Source organism: Chrysemys picta, chromosome 8 (assembly GCF_011386835.1).
Source record: "Chrysemys picta bellii isolate R12L10 chromosome 8, ASM1138683v2, whole genome shotgun sequence".
Lineage (NCBI taxonomy): Eukaryota > Metazoa > Chordata > Testudines > Emydidae > Chrysemys > Chrysemys picta.
The window spans coordinates 89,807,389-89,834,266 of record NC_088798.1 but is presented as its reverse complement, the minus strand read 5'-3'; the positions used below and the strand labels follow the sequence as shown (position 1 = coordinate 89,834,266).

Sequence of the window (26,878 nt, the reverse complement as noted above, 5' to 3'; positions counted from 1 at the left end):
GATTCTTTGCATCTGAGACACTTCTGAAAGCCGAGTGAACTGGGCCGGGGTGTTGAACAAAAATAAAAATTTAAATTAAAGATTTCTTTAAAATAAAGGAATAAAAGGAAGGAAACGCTAAGAAGTAGATCAAAATGGGAAATGATTAATCAGTCTTTAGAAGATAACAGACTGCTAAAGTTCCCTCTCTAGCCAGGGGCGGAAGAGATGGAACCGAGGAGGGTTGTAAAAAATATGCCTCATCACCTTGTTAAAAATATACAATATAACATTACTTCTGATATACTGAAGACAGGACAGGATAATCTAAGGAATCATATTGCAGAAGGAAAGGAGCCAAGTATAAGAAGCATCTTTATTATTTGAAAGGAAACACAGCTTAACTGCATCTTTGTTTACTTACTATAATTACAAACACCTAAAATTAATTTAACTGTAAAATGAACAGAAGCTTCTGGTGTTTTTTTTCCCAGTTTCCTTTGTACACTGTAGTCTATTTCACCATTTCCCCTGTTTAGGCAATTTCCCTGGTTTGTGCAGGTCTTTCAGAGCAACAGGGAAGGGAAAGAACATTTAAAAAAGAAAGAAAAATGGGATTGTAAAGTCACAGCAACAGACATTGGGATTCCAGGGCAAGTGTCGGATCTCAAAATGCTTTACAAAACTTACTCTGCTCAGTTTTAAAAGCTAAGTGTCCCTCTTAAAAAGGGACATGAGGAAAAATATCTAGCAATAATTCAAAGAAATTCAAAATTCCAACTGAAAATTAAAACAAAAACTGGTTACCAGAAAGTGCTCAACTACCAGCTATTAACTCTTTGTTTAATCAGAAGCAAGAGATGCTTCCACACCGCTTTTCTATAAGCTAATGCTGTAAACCTGCCTTTAGTGGAAAGCTTAGGAAATTTATTGCTCAAGTAAAGGGAACTTCCAGGAACTGATATATTATAACAACATGACGTACTTTCAGCCATGAAGAACTATTTTCTCCTTCACATTTAAATACTGAATTTCACCACCCTACAGTTCTAGCAAGAGGACGAGCAGAGATAAAGCAGTAAATCCTATGTGCTGAGGCTTTATGAACTTGACAATGCTATTAAATATAATGGAAAAATGAAATGGTTAAAAAAATTCAAAACAAGAAATGAGACTTTAGAAATCACTTAACCTTTCACAGTACTCTCTCTATACCCTGTGCCCATACTAGCCTTTCCACAGGAGGACAGAAAGTGTGATAATTTAAGAGGCTTTTACATTAATCCACAGCAAAAAAAACCCACTGCAAATTAAAAGAAATATTCCCCTACTGTTAAAAGAAAGAAGAAAGTTTGCCACAGGCATTTCAAATTACCCTGCCAGCCCACAGATGTCTGCAGTCTAGGAAGTAAGGGGGTCTTTTTTTGCTCTTAGTTCTAAAGACTAGAAAAGCTCTATTCACCAGTAATAAAAATAGTATTTTCAATAGTGTGTATCACACAGAAATCCTATGAGAATGTTAATTTTGGTGAAATCTCCCAAAGGAATGACAGTTACTGCACCTGACCAGAACCAACACAGCCCAAACATTTCACACATTTCTCAACTCAGGTTGTTTTTGTATGTGGAAGATAATTTTCTGAAGCAGACTGGAGAGACCAGAAGAGCTCCTCTCACCCAGAATTTGTTTACTCTAGATCAAAAAATGAAGTGTGCCCTTTTGGCTGAAAGGAAAATAGAAAGTGAAATGATTACTATATTTTTGTCATGCTCTTTTATTTTTTATTGGCAAGCATTGAGAGAGTGCTTTATATGTAAATAAAATGAATGTAGCTAAAGCATAACATCAAAGCAATCAAAGTTTAAAAAGACAGCAGCAGAACTGTAATCTATGCAGCTGTCATTTTAGTTAAGTAGTCCAGGTACTGAATGCTGTAAAAGGAGAGCTAGCAGTAGCAGTTATAAATGAAGGTGGGGAAAAAATGCAAAATGTATTACGTTAATTTTAATGGGGCTTTAAATTTACTTGCTGAACATCTGAGTAACAAGGAACCCAATGAAACAACTTGATATGTCAAGGAACTTTTCTAAAGTGTAATGTCAATTTTGAAAAGCGTTAGATGTCAATGTCCTGCTACTGTACAATCCTACACGCAAGTTTCAGCAACGGAAAAAGTTCAGGCTAAATCAATCCTTCACATCTGCAGAATTTCCTAAAGCACTCTCTTTGGATCACTATGCTCATTGTGGCTAATCTTATTTCTTGTGAGACCTTTGGCAGCAATCTTGAATTATAAGATTAGTACATCACTATGAACTTCAAACAGCGCCAACTGTATTGTTCTCCTATCCCTGCCTTTGTTACTTTTACCAGGCATGATGGCTCTAAACCAATAGTCTAATACAGTTTTCCTTTTTAGATGTTTAATAATAAATAGGAAGCTAATTTGCTACAAATCTAGTTAACTGGTGACTGTATACAGATATCACATCCCTTACAATGGACAGAGATTCCACAATCTTTTCCTTATAGTCCATAGGCCCACCACAAGGCTATTTTTGATAATGACTTTGATGGAGATGACTTAATATCCAGAGTTCAAGAGTTTTCAGATTGCTACTGAAGTCTAAAATTAAGCACAGATAGATCTGCAGTCACTGTAAAATCATTCAATAGCATTTTGAAGTGAAACATATTAGAAACCATGACTGATGGTCAAGGGCCCACTGAAGATACTTTTCAAATGCAGTTCTGTGTTTTAGGGCAGAGACAACATAATACATCATAGAAAGGCTGATTTTGCGAATGACTATTAATCTGGGATTTAAAAAGCGTGTGTGTCATTTGTAATGGAAGCTCTTTCATTGAACTAGTAAGGAAGGCAACTCTATTGCTTTATGTTTGCAGTGTTGTTCCCAGGATATTAGAGACACACAAGGTGTGTGAGGCAGTATCCTTTATGGCGAAAGAGACAAGTTTTGAGCTTACACAGCTCTTCTTCAGGTCTGACACACACCTGAAGAAGAGCTCTGCGTAAGCTCAAAACTTGTCTCTTTTGCCAACAGAAGTTGATCCAATAAAAGATATTACCTCACTCACCTTTTCTCCCTATTGCTTTATGATCAGAAATTTACAAAAGTAAAGTGAATTTTAAAAACGTAAAGTACCCCGGAAGAATTTAAAGCACCAACTCATTTCACAGCCTCAGATTCATCAAACCACTGGCTGAACAGCCAGAAATAGCAACGACACTGCAGTACTTCCCAAAAATCAGTGTTCTGTTTCTGTTGCTTTAAAAAAAACTTGTGTTAACTGTTTTTTATTAAAAGTCTCCATTTTGCTGTGGGTACTTCCAGACTAACAAATACAGGTTTTTGCCTGATTCAAAGACTAGCGTCAAGAGACCATCAAAACCTCCTGAGGAAGACACTCTTCTCCACTTCTTTTCTTCTAGTGTATATGTCTGTTGGGTGGCTTTTTTAGGGATTAATGTTTTGGAAGTCAGGTAGTATTTGACTAGCCAAAGGAAAATAATGATGGCTGCATATGGGCCCTTATAAAGTGCTTATTTAGAATAGCACCCAAATAATAGCACTTAAACATGGCAGCTTTGTAGTGCACCTAAACTCTATTGCCATCAGGAGTCTTAAGACTCCCAAGAGGCAATGTGAGTTGTGCAAGTATCCCCATTTTACAGATAAAGAAACCAAGGTGTACAGGGTTAAGAACTTTCCCAAGGTGATATAAGAAGCCTGTGGCACAGCCAGTAATAGAACTCAGGTCTACTAATTCCCTGTCTTGTGATTCAGCCACTAGACCATGCTTCATCCCATCATTAAAAAAAAAAAAAAGCTGATTTCATTCTCAGATGCCTTGACAAAAAGAGGCCAATCTATTTATAATCTTAGTAGAGATTTAAAATTAACTACTCTATATGTCTGTGATGGGATAATAAAAGTAATTACTATATACAAATGGCACTGTCATGTGGAGCTGGTACAACCTTAAAAGGGCTGGTGGCACTTTGTAGCTAACTTTATATGTCCAGGCTAGAAAGCTGTCTGGCCCTGGATCAATAAAAGCAATGAATGTTAGTTTCATCACTGGTTTCTACAAAAACAAACTATTGTAATCCACTTAAAGAAAGTCACATGTGCCTTCTGGTAGTTTCATAGTGCAAGGGAGGGCTCTTTCCACACTATTTTCTGTCAACTAGGTCAAGGCTGCATTGGAACACCAACAGCTATATTAATGAAAGGACATACTGTTTAGTCCGTCCAACGCTGCTCTATTCCTTGGCTGTATGAGGATCAGAGAAATGATTTTTTTTGCCATAGTGTGTTCGAGTGTTGCAGTAATGCAAACAAAAGGTGGAGTGCTTAAAGCACCAGAATCAGTAGCAAAATTTACAAAATAAACTATATGGCTATAAAATAAACTAGATGAACTAGATATTAAATATCATGTATTCTATGGAGCTGAACTATTTCATAATGGGAAAACAAGAAACCTACAAACTTGAGTCTAAAAATTCAGAATCCTGCAATAATTTAAGAAATACATGCAGAGTGCTTCAGGTACTCCCGGTTAGTCTGATATTCAGTAACAGGTTTGTCGTTCACAGATACTTGTGTGCGTTTGGTTCCAACGTATATGTAGTACCTCAGAGGGACACTGCCATCTTGAATCTTAAGTCCATTAAAAAAAAAAAAGGAGTTAAAGTAGTTTTAGGTATCACATTTACCCTGGAGTAATTTCATTTCTGTCCTAATCCAAGCATCCTTCATTCCACTGTTGCTGTGTGAAAGACACACAAAAAACAGGGAAAAGGGGAATTGACTATACATGGCAGACAGAAAAAGTACACACAAAGTGTGTTAAACGCACACACTAAACAAGCTGAAATAGAAAAAAACATGTTCCTTTACTCTCCGTTTTACTCTCCTCAGGTATTACTTATGATGATAATAAATAATAATAATAATAGGGAAACTTTTCTCCAAAGGTAATTTTTAAGTTGACAGTGTTCCTTTAAGACAATATCATCTAGTGTTTCTTAGAGTGGATTGATTTAAAACCAGGGATGTAAATATCGTTTTAAAAGTTAAACCATTTAAACGATTAAAATTATATTAATTGGTTAACCAATTAAAAGGAGAGGTGCTGGGGCCGGCCTTTGGTGGCCCGGTGGGGTTGCTCCCGCCGGTGCGGGGCTGGGGGTTAACGGTTAGAATGGGTTAACTGTTTAATATTTTACATCCCTATTTAAAACACTGATTTTAATCATGATTTAAATCAGCAAACACAAAAGCTCGATTTAAATCAGATTTTAATCTTGTTTTGTATTTGTACTTTAGTCATTTTCCTAACAAAAAGTTGATCCAGTGGATATAGTGCTTAGATTATCAGAAAGCCTTTGACAAGGTCTCTCACCAAAGTCTTTTAAGTATACTAAGCAGTCACGGGATAAGAGGGAAAGTCCTCTCATGAATCAGTAACTGGTTAAAAAGACAGGAAACCAAGTGTGACGGGTTGGATCACAGAAACCCCCTTGGGAGCTGCCACCAGATGTGCAAAGACTACCCCTGCTCCTGTTTTCCCTGCCCGCTCAGGACTCCAGCACCCTGTCTTGCTGAGCCAGACACTCCTGTTTGGCTCCACACACAGATCCAGGGTCTGAATCTCCTGTCCCAAAGCTGCAAGTTTACCTGAAAACAGCTCGCAGTAGCGCGCTTGTCTTTAGCACTCAGATGCTCAACTCCCAATGGGGTCTAAACCCAGATAAATCCGTTTTGCCCTGCATAAAGCTTATGCAGGGCAAACTCATAAATTGTTCGCCCTCTATAACACTGATAGAGAGATATGCACAGTTGTTTGCTCCCCCAGGTATTAATACATACTCTGAGTAAATTACTAAATAAAAAGTGATTTTATTAAATACAGGCAGTAGGATTTAAGTGGTTCAAAGTAGTAACAGACAGAACAAAGTAAGTCACCAAGCAAAATAAAATAAAATGCGCAGATCTATGCCTAATCAAACTGAATACAGATAATTTCCTCACCAGTTCCAGCGTGCTCCCTTTTACAGGCTAAGCTCCTTTTAGCCTGGGTCCAGCAATCACTCACACCCCCTGTAGTTACTGTCCTTTGTTTCAGTCTCCTTCAAGTATCCTGGGGGGGGTGGAGAGGCTCCTTCTTTAGCCAGCTGAAGACCAAATGGAGGGGTCTCCCACAGGTTTAAGTAGACTCTCTCTTGTGGGTGGAGACCTCCCTCCTCTGCAAAGCCCAGCTCCAAGATGGAGTTTTGGAGTCACCTGGGCAAGTCACATGCCCCTGCATGACTCAGTCTTTGCATTGTCCACATGGCATCTTGCATGTCTCCAGGAAGACTTCTCATGTGGATTGGAGCATTCCAAGATGCATTGTTCCCTAAGTGTCTCCTGATCAGGTACTTAACCTGGCAAATTCCTTCCTAAAGAAGCTGACCAAATGCCTCACAAAGCTTACTTAGAAATCAGGCAAGCATACAGCCCATATTCTTAAGCTCGAGTAGAAAATGATATATACGTACAAATAGGATGAATCGATATAGTAGACCACAACCCTTACGGAGATATGTTACATGGCACAGGCAGCATAAAACGTATTCCAGTTATGTCATACATACATTTATAAGCACCCCCTCCCCATAAAGCCTTATGGGGTACACTGTCACACCCTCCCCCTGAACTTACTGCCAGAGACTTGGACACTGTCCATGGCGGAGGCAGTACCTGTAAAATTTCTGTTTGTTTCTGGTCACACTTCCTTTCAGTACCTTGAAACCATATGGTGTCACTCCTGGGGGTTCTAGCCCATTTTGGGGTCCCTGGTCCCCAGATGCTTGCAAACAGGTAGGGATGTAGTATTGCTAACAGAATGCAGGCAGCAATACTCATTAACGTGGAGGTATCTTGGCATTTAGCCACCAATGCCATGAGGCGGTGTGCCTCAGTTTCCCCTTCTACACAGCAGCATAGGCCTGTTATGCTTTTGCTGCTTTTTACAGGTATGGGCTGTAAAGTAACACGCTGGTGGGGCTGTCCTGTCACCATCCCCAGCATGTATAACAGCTTATTCCACAAATCAAATATGTTCCACATCTTTAAAGGGTTTACCACTAGTGTGAATTCTTTTGTTTTATCCCATAGGTGAATTAGCAAAAGACACAAGGTTAACAGCAAATCTACAGTGGACAGGCTTCGTTCACTCAATTTGACTTGTTTAGCACCCATTGCATTTTCCCAGTTCTCTGTGCCCTCTGGTAGACCCTCTGATGCAGATTCCTCGGCCTCTTTGGGGAAGACTTCTAGTTCGGGCATGTGCTTGGGTCTTTGGCCAGGAAAGGGTGTACTACAACCATACTTGTCCTCGGCCCCTCCCTCTGGAGTTTCTCTGGGCTGGGCCCCACTCCCTTGTGAAGTTCCTCCCATGAAGAGATTTCCCCTCCCCTGTCTTGGAGAGAGAGTTTTATCTCTTGCAAGTGTAGCAAGAACAGCAGCTTTCCCTGGGGTGCTCTGGACCCCTTTGGGCACCCCACTTTCTGTTTCCAATGGGTCAGCTGGATAGACCCCCTCATCCTGGAGGCCTGACCCCCAGGTTTCCCTTAAAACCTGATCCACAGGAGAGGGGGCTGGCATTTCGAATGCAGACTTTTCACCCTCCTCCTGGGAAAGCCCCTCCCCACAAAAGGTGGGTGGACTCTCTGGCCCCCCCTGACCTTCCATCTGGGCTTCCCTCTTTGATCTCCCCTCTGGGTCCGACACTCTTGTGTCCCCTGAAAGGGAAGGTGATCCTGCCCCAGCTGTGGACTCACAGCTACCAGCTACGACAGACCTCTCGCTGGCCAGCAAAATCCCTCCCCTTCCATTCGGGTTGGGCTGGCACTCAGCTATAGAGTCCTTGGGGCCTGTTCCCACCACAGCGGTCCCCAGGACTCCAACTTCCACCTTTGGGACACACGCCTCTGTGCACCCCAGGGCAGGCCCAGCCCCCTGCTGACCTGCAACTTCCTGGCAGTCAGCAGCTGTGGTGGCCTCCTTGCTACAAGGTGGTACATCCCCCTCCCCAGGGGAGATGATTAGGGGACAGGAGCTGGCTTCGTCCAGCTCCTCCCTCTGGAACTTCCCTTGAGCCCCAGGGCTACAGGAACTGGCCACAACCAGCCCTGCCCCCGAAGCTGCATCCTTTACTGCTGCAGAGGAACCTAAGAGACACTCTCCTATTCCCCCAGCAGTCCGTGTGACTTCACCCCCCTCTCTGGGGCTTTTAGCACAAGATTCCTTCTCACTGCTAACCAACCCTGGGACAGATTCTGCCACACTAAAGAAATCATTCCCCAGTAGAAACGGTGCAAAATTGTTTGCCACCGTTGCAACAGTCAGCTCAGCCTGCAAATCCCGAGTTTGCATGTGTACTTTAGCTAAAGGTGCAAGGACTTTGTAACCCCCGACCAGCTCTAATTCTGCCATTTTACCTGGCAACAGATCCTTCTCCTGGATTAGGTCCCTCCTGACCACAGAAATCTCAGCACCCGTGTCCCTTAATCCAAGAAGCATTTGACCATTCAATTTAACAGCATGCATATGCTCATTGCTGGGTTGTGTGGAAGCAAGCTTTACAAATCCTGTGTGGAAAGAGGCCACAGCCTGGCTCTGAGAAGCCGCAGCTTCACTCAGTAAGGGACACTTATTCCTCAGGTGCTCAGTGGACTTACAATGATAGCACCTCTTGGGCTCCTCTGCTCGCACAGGAAATTTGGGTCGAGTACCAGGGGAATGGGGAGGTGACCGCCCAGCCTCTTTTTTCCCAGACCCCGGGGTAAAACGGTGATTCTGCTTTCCCCCAACCTTATACCCTTCTGCCAGTGGTTTGTGTTTGATTGCAGCTTGGGCTTGTTCATAAGAGTCAGCATACTCAGCTAATTCACCCACTGCATTTACCTTTTTGTCCCACAAATACTGTTTTACCTCATCACTGCACATATTCAGGAAATGTTCCTGCGTAACTAGATCACACATCCCTTCAAAGCTGGTAATGCCTCTCCCCCGCACCCATTTATCTACCAAATCTCTCATTTCATTGGCATAAGCCACATTACTTAATCCAGATCCCCTCTTAAGGCTCCTGAATTTAACCCTGTAGGTTTCAGGTGTAACCTGAAACTGTTTCAAAACCAGTTCCTTAAATTTACCATAGTTTGAAGCATCATCAATAGGCATCTTATTGAATATGTCCAGAGCTCTGCCAGTCAATTTTGCTATCAATGTGGTCATCTTCTGATCTTCAGGGATAGCATGGAGGGTGCACAGTCTCTCAAAGGTGATGAAATATTCGGCGATATCGCTGGACTCATCATACTGTGGACATAGCCGCTCCCATTTATGGATTTTTGGGGAAGTGGAGCCAGCAGGGGGAGGGTTTCGTCTCTTTGACTCCATAACAGCCAGTTCATGCTTCCGGGCCTCCCTCTGGGCCTCCATAGCCCTCTCGTGGGCAGCTGCCTCTGCCTCCGCTCTCGCTGCCGCCCTCGCTGCCTCTCTCGCTGCCTCTGCCTCCATGGCACTAATTTCTAATTGTCTTAGTTCCAGCCGTCTCTTATGTTCACTTTCTCTCTCTTTTGCTTCCAACCTGGCCAGCTTTAGTTTAATAGCAGCGTCACTGGTACTCATTGTCCTGCTTTCTCGTGCTGGGCTACAACCACTCTGCAGTTCACAGGAACTGAGATCACTAGTACTCATTGTCCTGCTTTCTTGTGCTGGGCCACAACCCCTCTGCAGTTCACTGAAACTGAGATGCACTCAGCTCAGGGGATTCTTAGTTAACAGAGAGCTTCCTTTTCTGTCCCTACTTCCCTTGCCCGAAATAAGCAAACAGAAAATAACAAACCAGTAACCACTTTGTCTGTTCTCCAGCCACCACACTTAAAACTCACTTAAAATCACTACCAGTATCTCAAAGCAATCAGCTGTGCACAGACCCTGCTCGACTACGCCACTGTGACGGGTTGGATCACAGAAACCCCCTTGGGAGCTGCCACCAGATGTGCAAAGACTACCCCTGCTCCTGTTTTCCCTGCCCGCTCAGGACTCCAGCACCCTGTCTTGCTGAGCCAGACACTCCTGTTTGGCTCCACACACAGATCCAGGGTCTGAATCTCCTGTCCCAAAGCTGCAAGTTTACCTGAAAACAGCTCGCAGTAGCGCGCTTGTCTTTAGCACTCAGATGCTCAACTCCCAATGGGGTCTAAACCCAGATAAATCCGTTTTGCCCTGCATAAAGCTTATGCAGGGCAAACTCATAAATTGTTCGCCCTCTATAACACTGATAGAGAGATATGCACAGTTGTTTGCTCCCCCAGGTATTAATACATACTCTGAGTAAATTACTAAATAAAAAGTGATTTTATTAAATACAGGCAGTAGGATTTAAGTGGTTCAAAGTAGTAACAGACAGAACAAAGTAAGTCACCAAGCAAAATAAAATAAAATGCGCAGATCTATGCCTAATCAAACTGAATACAGATAATTTCCTCACCAGTTCCAGCGTGCTCCCTTTTACAGGCTAAGCTCCTTTTAGCCTGGGTCCAGCAATCACTCACACCCCCTGTAGTTACTGTCCTTTGTTTCAGTCTCCTTCAAGTATCCTGGGGGGGGTGGAGAGGCTCCTTCTTTAGCCAGCTGAAGACCAAATGGAGGGGTCTCCCACAGGTTTAAGTAGACTCTCTCTTGTGGGTGGAGACCTCCCTCCTCTGCAAAGCCCAGCTCCAAGATGGAGTTTTGGAGTCACCTGGGCAAGTCACATGCCCCTGCATGACTCAGTCTTTGCATTGTCCACATGGCATCTTGCATGTCTCCAGGAAGACTTCTCATGTGGATTGGAGCATTCCAAGATGCATTGTTCCCTAAGTGTCTCCTGATCAGGTACTTAACCTGGCAAATTCCTTCCTAAAGAAGCTGACCAAATGCCTCACAAAGCTTACTTAGAAATCAGGCAAGCATACAGCCCATATTCTTAAGCTCGAGTAGAAAATGATATATACGTACAAATAGGATGAATCGATATAGTAGACCACAACCCTTACGGAGATATGTTACATGGCACAGGCAGCATAAAACGTATTCCAGTTATGTCATACATACATTTATAAGCACCCCCTCCCCATAAAGCCTTATGGGGTACACTGTCACACCAAGGATAGGAATAAATAGTCAGTTTTCAGAAAGGAGAGAGGTAAAGAGTGGTATCCCCCAGGAGTGTGTACTGGGACCAGTCCTATTCAACACATTCATAAGTTATCTGGAAAAAGAGGTAAAAAGTGAGGTGGCAAAATTTGCAGAGGATACAAAATTACTCAAGATAGGTAAGTCCAAAGCAGACTACAAAGAATTACAAAGGGATCTCACAAAACTGTGTGACTGGGCCACAAAATGGCAGATGAAATTCAATATTGATAAATGCAAAGTAAATTAACATTGGAAAACATAATCCCAACTATGCATACATAACAATGGGGTCTAAATTAGCTGTTACCACTCAAGAAAGCTCTTGAAGTCATTGTGGATAGTTCTCTGAAAACATTTGCTCAATGTGCATCGGCAATCAAAATAGCTAACAGAATGTTAGGAACCATTAGGAAAGGGATAGAGAACAAGACAGAAAATATCATATTGCCTCTATATAAATCATGGTATGCCGACATCATGATACTGTGTGCAGATCTTGTTTCCCCATCTCAAAAAAAGATGTACTGGAATTAGAAAAGGTAGAGAGAAGGGCAACTAAAATGATTAGGAGTATGGAACAGCTTCTGTATGAGGAAAGATTAAAAAGACTGGGACTTTCCAGCATGGAAAAAGAGACGACTAAGGGAGGATATGATAGAGGTCTATAAAATCTTGACTGGTGTGGAGAAAGCTCCATTCCCTCTCCCTGTGATCTACTCTGGATCCAACTGCAGAACGTGAAGCAGTCATAAGTAAGAGAGCTGCAACAGGGATTTGAACTATGAACTACTCTTTTCCCCATTAACTGCTAACAAAATAGTCTCAGACAGAACAGCTCTGGCAGGAGGTCCATCATAATTCCCAATGGGAAAAACAGTTGAGCATCTCATTTTACTTTCCATTAAAATCAACACTCAAATACCACTGAACGCACACTCTTTAAGGGTATGCCTACACTGCAATTACTCAGCCCTTGCTGGCCTGTGCCAGCTGACTCAGGCTAATGGACTAGTTAATTGCGGTGTAGATGAGGCTCAGGCTGCAGTCCGAGCTCTGGGACCATCCCACCTTTCAGAGTCCTAGAGCCAGGGCTCCAACCCGAGCCTGAACAGCTATTCAATTAACCCGAGCCCTGGTCAGCTGGCACAGGCCAGCTAGGGGGCTTTGACTGTAGTGTAGACATATCCTAAGGGTTGTCTTTTCATCTACAGAGAAGTATACTGTTTGGTCAGCTGTTCTATTTTACCTGTCATTCTCTCCTTTATTATACAAATATCTTTTCTATTTGCACTGTGCTGTTCCAAGTCAAAGAACTGTATTTGTTGCCATTCACCCACTCCACCTCCTTGGAGTTGTCAATAGGGTAGACTACAACATTGCCTGTGAAGTATCCAATATACATTAACAAGCACTTATGTAGCACTTTTCAAGTTTCAAGTACTCTAAAAACCATCAGTCAATCTGCATCTATATGGAACGAATGAGTCAATGGTCTAAGTATTACTGGAATTCAGTACATTCTGTAATGGAACTATTAGGTTGAGAAGCAATATAATACTGAAAAAGCATGTAAACATCTGCAAGTTATATAAGGTACTAAAACGTCTTTTTCAAAGAGAATCACATTGACTAAAGCAAAATGCATAAAGGAAAATCAGTAGAGGGATACAGCACTTAGGCATCTACATGGAAAGCTACTCTTTACTATAGTGAACCAGACCCAAAGGCAGAAAACACTACATAGTAGGAATTATGCCTGAATCTGGAGCAGGCTCCTTAGTTGTATTTAGAATTTTTTCTAAATGTGCATAGTCAAAGTTTCATTTCTTTCAAGCATCTGATTTTGTATTTCACTTTTCTGTTTATATAGTTTGTGTTCACCTATATTATCTGTGACATGTTTTCTCGTGAAAGGAAGGAAAATCCTTTACAAATATCTACTAGATTTAGCTGTCTTACTTAACTAGATCTTTCTAAGGTCCATCAATATATTTAGCATTACCATCCCCACTTTTAGCGAACATAACTGTTACCTACAGTACATGTGACAGTTATGCTTATGTACAAAAATATTGCAAGACTGCTTATTGAAAAATCATGTTCCTAACTAGTTGATAGTAGTGGCTCTCAACCTTTCCAGACTACTGAACCCCTTTCAGAAGTCTGATTTGTCTTCAGTACCCCAAAATCAGACAAAAATACAAAAGTGTCACAGCACACGATTACTGAAAAATTGCTTACTTTCTCATTTTTACCATATAATTATAAAACAAATCAATTGGAATATAAATATTGTACTTACATTTCAGTGTATGATATACAGAGCAATATAAACAAGTCATTGTCTGTATGAAACTTTAGTCAATTTGTACGGATTTCGCTAGTGCTTTTTACATAGCCTGTTGTAAAGCTAGGCAAATAGCTAGATAAGTTGATGTACCCCGTGGAAGACTTCTGCATACCCCTGGATGACAACCCACCATCTTAAGACACATCTGTTCCTAAACAGAAAGCTGTTGGACTTAGCAATGAAGCCCTTTTAGGGCTGTTTGATGAAAGATAAAATCATCATGTGCAGTATACCAGAAACTTACAAAAAAAATTCCCACACTACAGAAAACACCTAGCCACAAAGTTTAAGTAGTCCAGTTAATTGAGACAGATTTCAATTAATTTTTAATAATTATATATACACACTCACTAAGTGTGCTGAAAACAGTTAAAGTAACATTGCAACATTTTAATAAACAAATTTACCACAACCTTAATTTTTTTTTTGCATTTTCTTTTTGATTGCTAAGATGTATGTAAAAAGTGCTGTTCATTAAATTCAAATAGCCATGTTAATACAATATTAAGGCCATACTGCTTTAAAGCGTTAGAAAATGCTAATGTTATTCTATTTTTCTGAATTATAAATTCAAAACGGTATAGACTAAACTCCATTTTGTCATGTTGGCATTCCTGAGAAGTATCTTTTAATGTTTTGTTTTTTGGGGCAAGGCATGTGTGGGGGAAATTATCAAGATTAAAGAATTATTTAAATGTACTCAGACCATTGTCTAAAATATAAATAAAAACTTTATAAGTTGACGATTACTGAATCCAAGGTTGTCTGCAGAAGCTGCTGGCTGGAGATGGTGACAGCATACGTGAGGTCAAGAGGCAGAGAAAGTGCAAAGGAGGCGGAGTCTTGGAGGAACCATGAGAGGGGCATGGAGTCATGCCCCCTGGTCTCAGAATGGGGTTGCAAGGTAGTAGACTGGCCAAGCATTGAATAGAACCAGAGGGCAAAAAAAGATATGGAGACAGAGGATCCATTTAAATAACAAACCAAGAAGGTAAAGTTAAAGATGGCTGGGTGGTGTAAATCATATCAGGCAAGAGTGATGACAGATTACATGGCAGAAGTGGAGTGGCCGAATTCCATAATTGTGCATTTCCAGACTAATTTTGGAGGTTTTGTAGTTGATCCCTAAGGTAGGGATAGCTCAGTGGTTTGAGCATTGGCCTGTTAAACCCAGGGCTGTGAGTTCAATCCTTGAGGGGGCCACTTAGGGATCTGGGGCAAAATCTGTACTTGGTCCTGCTAGTGAAGGCAGGGGGCTGGACTCGATGACCTTTCAAGGGTCCCTTCCAGTTCTAGGAGATAGGATATCTCCATTTATTTATTTTATTTATTTATTGTAAGTAATGCACTCTTTTTTAGTGTTATTTGGAACCGGGTAAGAATAAAATGTGATCTCCCCCCCTCTCCAAAGTCCAGCTAAGTTTGTGAACAACAGTTAGGTTACAGTGAGCCTATAAACAGAAAGCCTTTCTTTTAATAATTTATCGATGTAAGACACTCAGGTTTTTTGGCAATTGGCAGAGATATTAATTTCTAAAGTAAGTATCTTGCTTTGCAATGTAAAGGTCATTCGATCTAGCAAGCCTCCCAGCTGTTCAAGGCACAGACTGAAACACCACCCGGGAAGACACTTGGCATACCAGAAGACAACAGGGGGGGGGGGAAAAAAAAAACAGCTTACTTGACTGGCTAATATTGACTATTCTCTCTGTACAAAGATAAAAAATTTCTCACCTTGAAAACCTGACAAGGATTCTAAACATTCTGTAACTACAGGCTACCTGGAACTGAAAGTTAGCATGAAAATTAGGCATTATTTTGGGCAACAGTGGGCATGTGATGCAATTTTAATTCCTACATTTCTGAAATGTTCTGTGTATAATACTTCCAGTATGGGTCTCAGAAAACAGGCTTCAGTCTCCGTATGGCAGGCAGTATCCCAAAGGTATTACCCGCTGAATGCCAGCATTAAACAATGTGTTGGTGTATATATAAATATGTGTACACTCCCCAACCATCTGTGTGCAAAGCACTAGGCTGCTACAGGTAACACTGAAGGGAGAATTTTCTATGGTTTATAATAGTCCTCCTAAATTACTAAGAATGTTCAAAGTAGTGCCATCTTAATTACCCAAAGATTTTCAGATTTTTCATCTTTTTGGCACCCAATTAAACAGTTGGGATTTAAAACTTCAAACTCTGAATTCCCTCAATGATGTAGGTACAGATGCTTTGAAAGAGAATTTTGAAAAGAAAATTATTTCCTTTCCATTTGATCAACAAGTCAAAACTGCATATTGAACACGTGGGTTTCTGTAAAGAATGTGCACAGACACATATACATATATAAACAAGCACATACACATTTGGATAGCCATGCACCGCCCTACCCCTCCCAGCAACCTGCTAAACCAGCGTTTTTCAAAGTTTGGGTCGCGACCCAGTACTGGGTCGCTCTGGTCAGCATCACCGACCAGGACATTAAAAGTCCTGTCGGTGGTGCTGTCCAGCTAAGGCAGGCTAGTGCCTACCTGTTCCGACACCACGCTGCACCCCAGAAGGGGGCGGTAGCAGGTCTGGCTCCTAGGTGGGAGAGACACTGGCTCCGCACTCCCATTGGCCAGGAACCGGCCAATGGGAATGGGTGTGTGTGTCAGTGTCTGTGGGCGAGAGTCATGCAAAGCCGCTTGCGCACCTCCGCCTAGGAGCTGGACCTGCTGCTGGCCGCTTCCGGGGTGCAGTGCAGTCTGCAGTGCCAGGACAGGCGGGATGCCTGCCTCTGCACCCCGGCTGCGCCGCTGACCGGGAGCCGCTGGAGGTAAGTCTGTGCCCCAACCCAATGTCCCAATCCCCTGCCCCGAGCCCCTCCCAAACCCAGAATCCCTTCCTGCATCCCAAACCCCCATTCCCAGCCCCACCCCAGAGCCTGGACCCCCAGCCCAGAGCCCTGACCCCCTCCCGCATCCCAACTTCCTGCCCCAGCCCAGAACCCACTCCCACACCCTGAACCCCTTATTCCTGGCCCCATCCAGCAGCCCTCACCCCCGCATGCCAGCCTCTGCCCCACACCTGAGCCCCTTCCAGACCCCTCATCTCCAGCTCTGTTGGCATCAACAATTTTCTTCAACTGGGTCCCCAGAAAAAAAGTTTGAAAATCACTGTGCTAACCCATCCCACCCCTACAGAATCCTTCCCCACACTTACTGGTCTTCCATCCTATCTTTAGGACGGCAAAGATCTAACAAGTCAGACAGTCTCTTTGAGTGACTTGCTGTCACAAGTTTCATATTTCATCTGAAAGTGACAATTCATTTGTACCCTTGTGCAAAATTTAAACTGAATGCATGATCTAATGCTGTCAAAATATCTCAATCAGTGTTCTGTATAATCCAGTCATTGAATTTGACACAGAATCTACCTCTCACTGCAGAAATGTGCTCCGGGATTCAAGCTTTCATTTTCTAAAACAATTATGTTTTGATTAATCATTTGTATTATGGTAGCACTCAGAAGCTTCAATCAGGACCAGAGCCGCATTACGTTAGCCTAAATGTGTGTGTGGAGCCTATGTCTACACTACACAGCTTTTAGCGACATGGCTGTGTGGCTACAGCTGTGCTGCTAAAAGTTGTGCAGTGTAGCCGCTGTTTGTTGGCTCTCCTGCCAACCCAAAACTTCCACCACCACCGAGTGGTGTTTCCGTTGTCGGCAGGAGAGCGTTCTTGCTGACAATGCGCTGTTCACACTTCTGCTTGTCACGGCAAAACTTGTGTCTTTCGGGGGTGGGATGGGGTGGTTTAGTTGCCAGTGTAGACATAGACTAAGAAACAGTCCCTATCCTACAGAGCCTAAAATCCAATTACAAAAAAAGACTTAACGAGTGTCATAAATGCAAGGGAAGGAGAATGAAGGTAATAGAGAACAGAGGTTAAAATTATAACACATAGTGAGAGGCAATCTATGTGACAATTTTATTATAAAAATTAAATAAATTAGATACCAGTGAACCTACTGATCCTTTCAGTTGCAAAGAAAAACCTTCAAAATGGAAACTAAGTGAAAACCAATGCATTGTTGTATTCCCAAGTCCGCAAACACTTAAACAGCTTCTGAGATGTTAACTGGTCCCATTCATCGCAGCAGATGTTGACATTTCAACTGTTAATTATTTCAACTGATCATTTTGGCTGAAATTTTCAGTGAATCTACAATCCCCTCAGTGACAAAAGCCCCAAATGTCCCCTCTTTGGTTGCCAAGATATCCATCTTCCTCTGTTATAACTTCTATAATGTAGTTTATACACCTCTACCTCAATATAATGCGACCCGATATAACACGAATTCGGATAGAATGCGGTAAAGCGGTGCTCCGGGGGATGGGGGGGCGTGCGCTGCGCTTTCTGGTGGATCAAAGCAAGTTCAATATAACGCGGTAAGATTTTTTGGCTCCCGAGGACAGCGTTATAGTGAGGTAGAGGTGTATGTTGCAAATACAAAAATCCAGTAGCACATTAAAATTTAAGGGTCACTAAAATAATTCTATTTGATAGCAAAACAATACACGATATAGTTCAATAATATATCATTTCATTTCACGATTTAAATCAATTTTTGAATTTAACTGAAACTATTACAGAATTCCACACTGACATGCAAAACCAAGGAAGCCTTGCGGCAGAATTTAGAAGCACACTGGTGCTGAGTCTACAGGACCTTGCTTATGACAAAGGAACACAGAATGAAAAAGCAAAAGTCTAAGATATCAATCAGTACCACATTAGGTAGTTCTGACTCCTTCCCATCCACTCAAATCACTTATTCAAAACACTGCTCCTGCTGCATATGAAAACTGTGGACAGTTGGGAACCATAACCACCAGGACTCAGTTGAAGCTTGCCTAGTGGAACTACTAAAGGTCTGTTTAGGGTTAAAATTACTTTTGCTGGAACAACATGCTCTGCAAAGAAGGCACTGGCACACTACATGAGGACCTTTGTACCAGGCAAGACATGGGAGTATTTTACCTGTCTCAGATTTGTTTGGCTTGGGATACCTGTTGGGGGGGATCAAACTGTTTTTGTTGCTATCTAATCAACAGGAGAACTTGGAGTCTCCTTTGTCTAGTATAGCATTGGGAGATTCTGAAAATGATTGCCTGAGGATTCTTCTAGCCACACGTACTTTTAATTAAGGACAGCTATATTAATTCACTTGGGACACCTATATTAATTCACTTGGGATTTCAATCAAAGCAACAGGTTGTGCTTGCAGAGAAAGCCCTTCTATTTGTTTGTTTTCAAGAGGATGTGTTAAAGGGACAGTCAGAACAGATCACCTTCTAGTAAAAAATGTTTTCATATCTCAACATCCTTGAAAGAATCCAACTGCTGAGAGTGAGCGAAAGTGAACACATGGATACAATGCAAATAGTAACAGCGTCTTGAAGTGTTATTAACTACAGTGTATACAACAGGCTACAGCAAGAGACACTCCTAGAAGCCCTGATTTCCTGAAAGTGGGTATTCAAACCTCTACCTCTACTACCAACAATCCTTAGAAAAACTAGAACGGAACAAAATCCTACTCAACTTAAAAACAATGAACATGAGAAGCAGTTTATTTCTTACGCTGAATGCTGTATGTAAGGAAAGAAGAGAACTTCACAAGAAGATCAAAAGTCAAACTACAGATTGAGTAGAAGTGAAAACACATGAAATAGGCACATCTGAGATCTCAAAGCAGTTTGCAAACACTACTAGGTGTTTTATATGTTCTTCTTCCCCAGTGAAGAATCAATTAAAACACCATGAAATCTGCCATATACAGTTATCCTATAGACCAGAAGACAAACATGATTGCCTAGAAGAGGTGGCTTTTAAAAGTACGATAAAGCTGTACTGGAAATCACATGTGGGTATTCTGAAGTAAACTCTTGAAACAGAGCGTGCCTTCGTATGTCATGCCCTTAGTGCAGGTGTTAATACACATTTTAAACAGCATACATCTGAGACTCAGCTAACTAGAAAGATCTATATGTTGTCAGCGCCCTTTTGCATCCCAGCAAAATTCTGGTTTCTTCTAGCATCAATATAGTAAACAGAGAAAAAGATCACTTGATAATGACAGTCATATCAACAAACAAGGACTTCTAGGATATTGTGCGTCTCAAATTTATTCCCAGATGGTAAACTCTACTCACAAGCCTTCAATTCCCATTTACCCTGTTACTATTCTTGCTGAGGTTGTGTCCATCTCAGACAAACCTACCATGTGGTAGCGTTATGTTTGCACCATCAATGATTGCTTGTGCCAGTTCATGATCATTGCTCTCAAACGCATGTGCAGCAGCCTTGAGGGCATCCCAAATCTCCTTGCGGCCTTCAAAAGCTGGTGCTGTGTCCCAAAACTCATCTCTTTTACTGCGCAGCTGTCCATCTGTCATTGGGTAATCGCTTTTCCATTTTGGTTTCTCTTTTTTCAGGGGCTGATTACGACCTAAAGCAACTGTAGAAAAAGAGACAAACACACATTACTAAAGTCAACCTGATTATATTTTAGTTGTGAGCAGCTTCAGCTTTCTTTCTGGAAACACCGGTCCACTGTAAGCTCTCCAAACCTGCACATATTCCCTACACTGCTCTATTTCCTTTTTCAAGGCTCTCTGGTCATTTCAAAGTCCCCCCCGCCCCTTCAGGTTTCACTGTTCAATTCTTTCAGGGGTTTCCCTTCCACTCTCCAATTATACCTGCCTCTCTAAATGTCTAAAGATTCCCTGGGTGTCCTTGAACTTCTCTCCAAGCTCCCCTGGTAACGGTCTCTTCACTCCTTATGCCATCTGCTCCAGCCTGCATGATTTATTCATAAAACAATAGAAATCTTTCAGCATGCTACAGCAGCTATACAGTGAGAGAAGCATATTAACTAGCAGCATCCTACTGTCACAGAGGCAACTACATCTGGATCTTTCTTTTCTATTCTGCCAGCAATGAGTTCTGCACAAATTATGCTCCACTACTAAATGTAAGCGTTTTATAAAACAGAGTATTTTTTATTGTCCTCTTTGTACATCTTATTTCCCTTTTTGCGTTTATTCAGCTTTTTAAAGTATTTATGACTCCAAGACTAAAATCTTAGTGCAGACACAGAAATCTCTAAAGAACATATTGTAACGTTACAAGCTTTCCAATAGTGGATACTTCATTTACATGAAATATTTGAGGATTTGCTTGACTTTAATTATAGCAATATTCGTTTAATGGAGAGACTGCTAAAAAGGAACTATAAAGGTTTCTTGGCATAATATTAGGCCTACTTGTTCAGTTTTTAAGCATTGTGAAGAACCACCCAATATGTAAGCATGTGCTGGTGATCAAAGAAATTATCACTTTGGGGTTTGTGGGCATTTGGCTCAGCAGAATCATCATTAAGATAACATTAAAGAATCCTGTTTATTTTGGAAGCCTAAAAGTTTCCCTCTCTTCCTAGGCACTCAGATACCACAATGATTCATGGAATCATAGGACTGGAAGGGACCTCGAGAGGTCATCTAGTCCAATCCCCTGCACTCATGGCAGGACTATTATCTAGATCAGTGGTTTTCAAACTTTTTTTCTGGCGACTCAGTTGAAAAAAAACTGTTGATGCCCGCGACCCAACGAAGCTACGGATGAGGGATTTGGGGTGTGGGAAGGGCTCAGGGCTGGGGCACAGGTTTGGCGTGCGGGGGTGAGGGCTGCTGGGTGGGGCCAGGAAGGAGGGGTTCAGGGTGTGGGAGGGGGTTGGGGTGCGGGCTTACCTCAGGTGGCTCCCGGTCAGCAGCACAGCAAGGGTACTAAGGCAGGCTTCCTGACTGTCCTGGCACTGCGGACCGCGCTGTGCCCCGGAAACGGCCAGCAGCAGGTCAGGCTCCGAGGCGGAGGTACACGAGCTCTGGAGCTCAGGGCAGGGGCAGCGTGTGGAGCCCAGTGGCTCCCCCACCTAGGCGCCGGACCTGCTGCTTCTGGGGTGCAGCGCGGTGTCAGAACAGGTAGGGACTAGCCTGCCTTAACCAGGCAGCACTGCTGACGGGACTTTTAACGGCCCGGTCGGCAGTGCTGACCAGAGCTGCCGTGTCCCAGTGCCTTACATTCCACGACCTAGTACTGGGTCATGACCCGCAGTTTGAAAACCACTGATCTAGACCATCCCTGACAGGTATTTGTCTAACCTGCTCTTAAAAATCTCCAATGAAGGAGATTCCTCTAACCTCCCTAGGCCATTTATCCCAGTGCTTAACCACCCTGACAGTTAGAAAGTTTTTCCTGATGTCCAACCTAACCCTCCCTTGTTGCAATTTAAGCCCATTGCTTCTCATCCTATCCTCAGAGATTAAGAAGAACAATTTCTCTCCCTCCTCCTTGTAACAACCTTTTATTTACTTGAAAACTTATGTCCCCTCTCAGTCTTCTCTTTTCCAGTCTAAACAAACCCAATTTTTTCAATCTTCCCTCATAAGTCATGTTTTTAGACCTTTCATCATTTTTATTGCTCTTCTCTGGACTTTCTCCAATTTGTCCACATCTTTCCTGAAATGTGGTGCTCAGAATTGGATACAATACTCCAGCTGAGGCCTAATCAGCGCGGAGTACAGCGGAAGAATTACTTCTCATGTCTTTCTTACAACACTCCTGCTAATACATCCCAGAATGATGTTCAGTTTTTTTTTGAAACACTGTTACGCTGTTGACTCATATTTAGCTTGTGGTCCACTATGACACCCAGATCCCTTTCCACAGTACTCCTTCCTAGGCAGTCATTCCCCATTTTGTTTGTGTGCAACTGATTGTTCCTTCTTAAGTGGAGTACTTTGCATTTGACCTTATTGAATTTCATCCTATTTACTTCAGGCCATTTCTCCGGTTTGTCCAGACCATTCTGAATTATAATCCTATCTTCCAAAGCACTTGCAACCCCTCCCAGCTTGGTATCATTCGCAAACTTTGTAAGCGTGCACTCTATGCCTTTATCTAAATCAATGATGAAGATATTGAACAGAACTGATCCCTGTGGGACCCCACTCGTTATGCCTGTCCAGCATGACTGTGAACCACTGATAACTACTCTCTGGGAAAAGTTTTCCAACCAGTTATTCACCCACCTTATAGTAGTTCCATCTAGGTTGCATTTCCCTAGTTTGTTTATGAGAAGGTCCTATGAGACAGTATCAAGAGGTTTACTAAAGTCAAGATATACCAAGTCTACCGCTTCCCCCCATCCACACGGCTTGTACCGTGTCAAAGAAAGCTATCAGGGTAGTTTGACATGATTTGTTCTTGACAAATCCAGGCTGATTGTTACTTATCACCTTACTATCTTCGAGGTGTTTGCAAATTGATTATTTGCTCCATTATCTTTCCAGGTACAGAAGTTAAGCTGACTGGTCTGTAATTCCCCGGGTTGTCCTTATTTCACTTTTTATAGATTGTCATTATATTTACCCTTTTACAGTATTCTGGAATCTCTCCCGTCTTCCATGACTTTTCAAGATAATCTCTAATGGCTCAGCTATCTCCTCAGTCAGCTCCTTGAGTATTTGATTGGGACCACACAAATCCTTAGGACTAACTGTTTTTTTTTCTAAATATTTCATAAAATATATTAAAATTTTGGGACAACCCAAAAGTTGTTTTGGGACTTTTCCCTTGTGTACAAACTGCACAAGTGTGAAACCTTGTACTGATCTTAGATTTTTTTTTTTTTTGGTAAAACATCTTCTGAACCGTAGAGAGGGCAGGGGCATGATGGAAACGATCTCAGGAGGGGGGAAAAAAGCCTCTATCAGTAAAAGTTTAATTTGAAAAAGTGGTATTTGAATCCATCACTAGCAGTAGCAGCCTTGTCAAAATGGGTCATTTCCCTTGACAGCAGTATGGGAAAGCAATGAAAAACAACAAGAACTCCTACCCTGGTCAAATACCAAGACTGAGTATGTAGTTTAGTGTTTACATGGGAAACAAATGTCCTTCAGCCAAATGTAAGGATGTTTGTGGTTGAAACTAAATATTCTAGATGTGGGGCACAGACATATGATGGGTGAGGAATGCTGTATGCTTGTCTCCTCTAAGCAGTATTCTACACAAGTCTGTCAGTCAGTCTAGGAGACCAGCACATATAATGGTGGGAAGATTCCCTTGACATGTTCTTAGTGAAGGAACCTTTACATTTCCAGTACTGTGGAAGAATCACAAACATCACTGTCTGGTTAGGGAGGCAGTGAAAGACTTAATCTGTCATCCCACCTCTGCATTACAGAAGCCAAATTGCCTCTGATCAAGATAAGACACTGCAGCTGCTGTGCCACTGAGGTCCAGGGAATAGGTTCTGTTTAATAGAGCTGCTAATTATTAGTCTTTAAAAATCTCAAAGCACTGATGGAACAGGAGAAATGTTTATATTTAGTGTTCTACAAATCTACATTTACAAGGGGTGAGGTGAGTGACATTCCCTTCTTCCCACCCTTCTTCTGCTCATTTTGGCAAAGATTATGGCACAAGCAAAACAAAACCCATCTTCCTCTCAACTTTATTCCACATGTTTTAGATCTGCAATTTAAATCAGAATATTCTCCATAACCCCTCCCTTCACACACACAGCTACAATAAGCTACAATGAAGACATTTTTAACAGGGGACCCACTAAGGTTCTACTGTAGTGCAAACACGAACAATTTACCAGATTATGAAAGATTAGGAAAACATGAAATAATCTGACTCCCAATGGAATGAAATCAGAACTTTCCCTAAAACTTCAAACAAATTGAAAATCTTAGTTTCTGGTATCAGCTGTATTTTCAAGGAGTGGCTGTTTTATTCCAGGCATGTCCCTTCCTTAATTCCCATCCACCACAGATATTTCTATTACTCTTGATCAGTGAAAGCTAGATGCTACTTTAAAACCAAAAACACATGAAAATGGAATGTGCCTTCCATTGCTGGTAGAAGGCGGCAGCATATACATGAATTATCTTCCTTTATAAAAAAGGAGTGTTTAAATGGCTTTAGAAGATCGAATAGGATTATTTAGGAAGCCTAATTTACTCATTGTCTGTACTGGCACTGCAGAAAGACTTCTATATCCACACACATTCTTTAAAGAATGAAGAAATACACCCAAGGTTACTGGTAGTACAGTTATATAGTTTGACTTTACATAGCCAATATAATACCTCTTTTAAACATGAATTCAAAGTGACATTCATGTCTTAGGATCTGGGAATGTTAATTCGTTAAAATGAGATATTCACAAGAATTTCAGACAGCAAGGTGACATTTCATAATATATGTAGGTACAGCAAATGTTCTTCAGATTAAAGAAAAGCAGGGGAAATGTTTGAGTTGTGACTAAGTCAGATAACAATAAAACCAATGACCAACGAGAATGAAACCACCAGAAAACCAAAGCAGCTCAGTGCACAGGCTGTGTTGTCATTGCAAAACTGATATTTTTTCAGAAGTTTAATTGACCATATACATTTATTGCTTTTAGTTAACATGGGACTAGTGCCATTTGCTTTAAAAGTGCTGACTATCTACCAGATTTTAGACCAGCAAATGTAACTGTTTACAAAACAGACACTGAGTTTGCTGGCAAAGCCCAGATATTAATGTTCCAAGTCTTTGTTGAGCACATGCAGCTAAAAACTAACCATGGCTCAGTCTGGAACAATGGTGACACATGCAGTTCAGACCAAATAGTTGTGGGTGTTAGTTAGGCAGCAGATTCTGAAATGCTAAAAACAAGCTTGTTAAAACTTAAATTGTTTCCTGAAAAGTGGTTTGCAGACAATGTATGAAAATGTATCTCACCAGATAAACTTAAAAGACCAATGTAACGTGTCATTTTTAAACAAATGGTCAGAGCATCAGATTCTAAATGGAATCTTACCTCTGGCAAGGAAAAGGCAGTTTGAGTCAATGGATATTTGCTTTAACATTAGCTAGCCTAATCTTTGTTTGCATATAAACCCAACGAATGCTAATTTATCCCACAGGATCTTCTCCCTCCTCCCCCAAACATTAATTATGAAAGTGGGTTAGAGGCACTTCCTGCAACTCTTTAACAGTGCTTTTTCTGCAAATACGGAGTCTTTTTTTGCAAACAATCCATCAATGTATTACAGCACTGGAATAGGCAATCTATTTGCCACTCCTATGCTCACTTCAGTTTCCCCCCACTTTCCTTGGCCCCAAAACTGGTCTGCACTAGATGAGGAGGACAGCATGGAAGATCTGTTCTTTCTGCCTATTGTTACTGCCATTCTAGAACAATTTCGACCTGGCAAGATAGCCCAATCCTTCCTATGTGGGCAGAACAGTCATGATATAGCTAGAGACAAAGTGGTAAAGATCTTTTATTGGACCAACTTCTGTTGGCAGAAGAGACAGAGACAAGCTTTTGAGCTACACAGAGCTCACTGGTCTCTGTCTTTTCCACCAATAGAAGTTGGTCTAATAAAAGATTCTCTCACCCACTCTTGTCTCTCATATCCTAGGACCAATACAGCTACCATAACACAGTAAACAACATGATCTAGCCAGTGATTATTATTTTCACGGTTTATTTCATTTTTATGTTGAAGTTAGGTCTGGTTAAAGGTGTCAAACAGGGAGACTGAAGTCTAGCAGTAAATGTGACTGGGTTTCAATATATCGAACAGATTGTCTATTTCTGCGTCTTACTTTAAAAAGTTTGTCCATCCCTAACATAAGTTCAGGGTGAAAAGGTCAATGTCAAATTTACAAGTATTGGTCAAGATACAGGCTGCTGCACAAAGACATTTATAAAGTCAATGTATTATTTGTGTAGCACTGCAGTTTCAAGGATGAAAGGTCCTCTTCCCTCGGCTACCTCTCCCTCTCCCCCAGAGACCCCTTGTCACAGAAGCCTTCTTTCAGTGGAGGCTGACCAGATGGGACTCCTCTTCAGCCCTGTCAATGCTGTTCCTAGAACAGTGTGAGGAGTCACTGGAAACACATGAAAAGTGTTCCTTACCCTCCGGGGATTAGCCTATTCTCTCTTCCGTAATTCCATTTCAAGATGCACCCCTCACACAAGAATCAAACCCAGGTTTCATGTTGTAATTAGAGCATGAATCACAGGGCCCCTGAGAACCACCCCCCACCACTCTCACACATTCCACACAGACAATTATTAAGGCCACAAAAGTCTCATTTAGGACATTTTCCTAATAGAAAATCCATCAAAACTTATTGTCTTTTCTAGCTAATTACCAGGAGTGCTGTGAAT

The 26,878-nt window shown here is 41.8% G+C and overlaps 2 protein-coding genes across 3 annotated transcripts in view; one reads left to right on the top strand and one right to left on the bottom strand.

Moving 5' to 3' along the window:
* The window catches only part of LOC135973263 (uncharacterized), a 275,121-nt gene that overhangs the window by 69,788 nt on the left and 178,455 nt on the right, over nucleotides 1-26,878 (top strand). The window lies entirely within an intron of this gene.
* Nucleotides 1-26,878, bottom strand: part of UBTD2 (ubiquitin domain containing 2) — a 118,599-nt gene that overhangs the window by 54,636 nt on the left and 37,085 nt on the right. For both annotated transcript variants that reach the window (XM_024100211.3, XM_005298047.5), the window contains one exon: nucleotides 19,862-20,098. In XM_024100211.3, coding sequence (XP_023955979.1) covers nucleotides 19,862-20,036 — 175 coding nt within the window. In that variant the 5' untranslated portion in view covers nucleotides 20,037-20,098. The remainder of the gene's footprint in view (nucleotides 1-19,861; nucleotides 20,099-26,878) is intronic.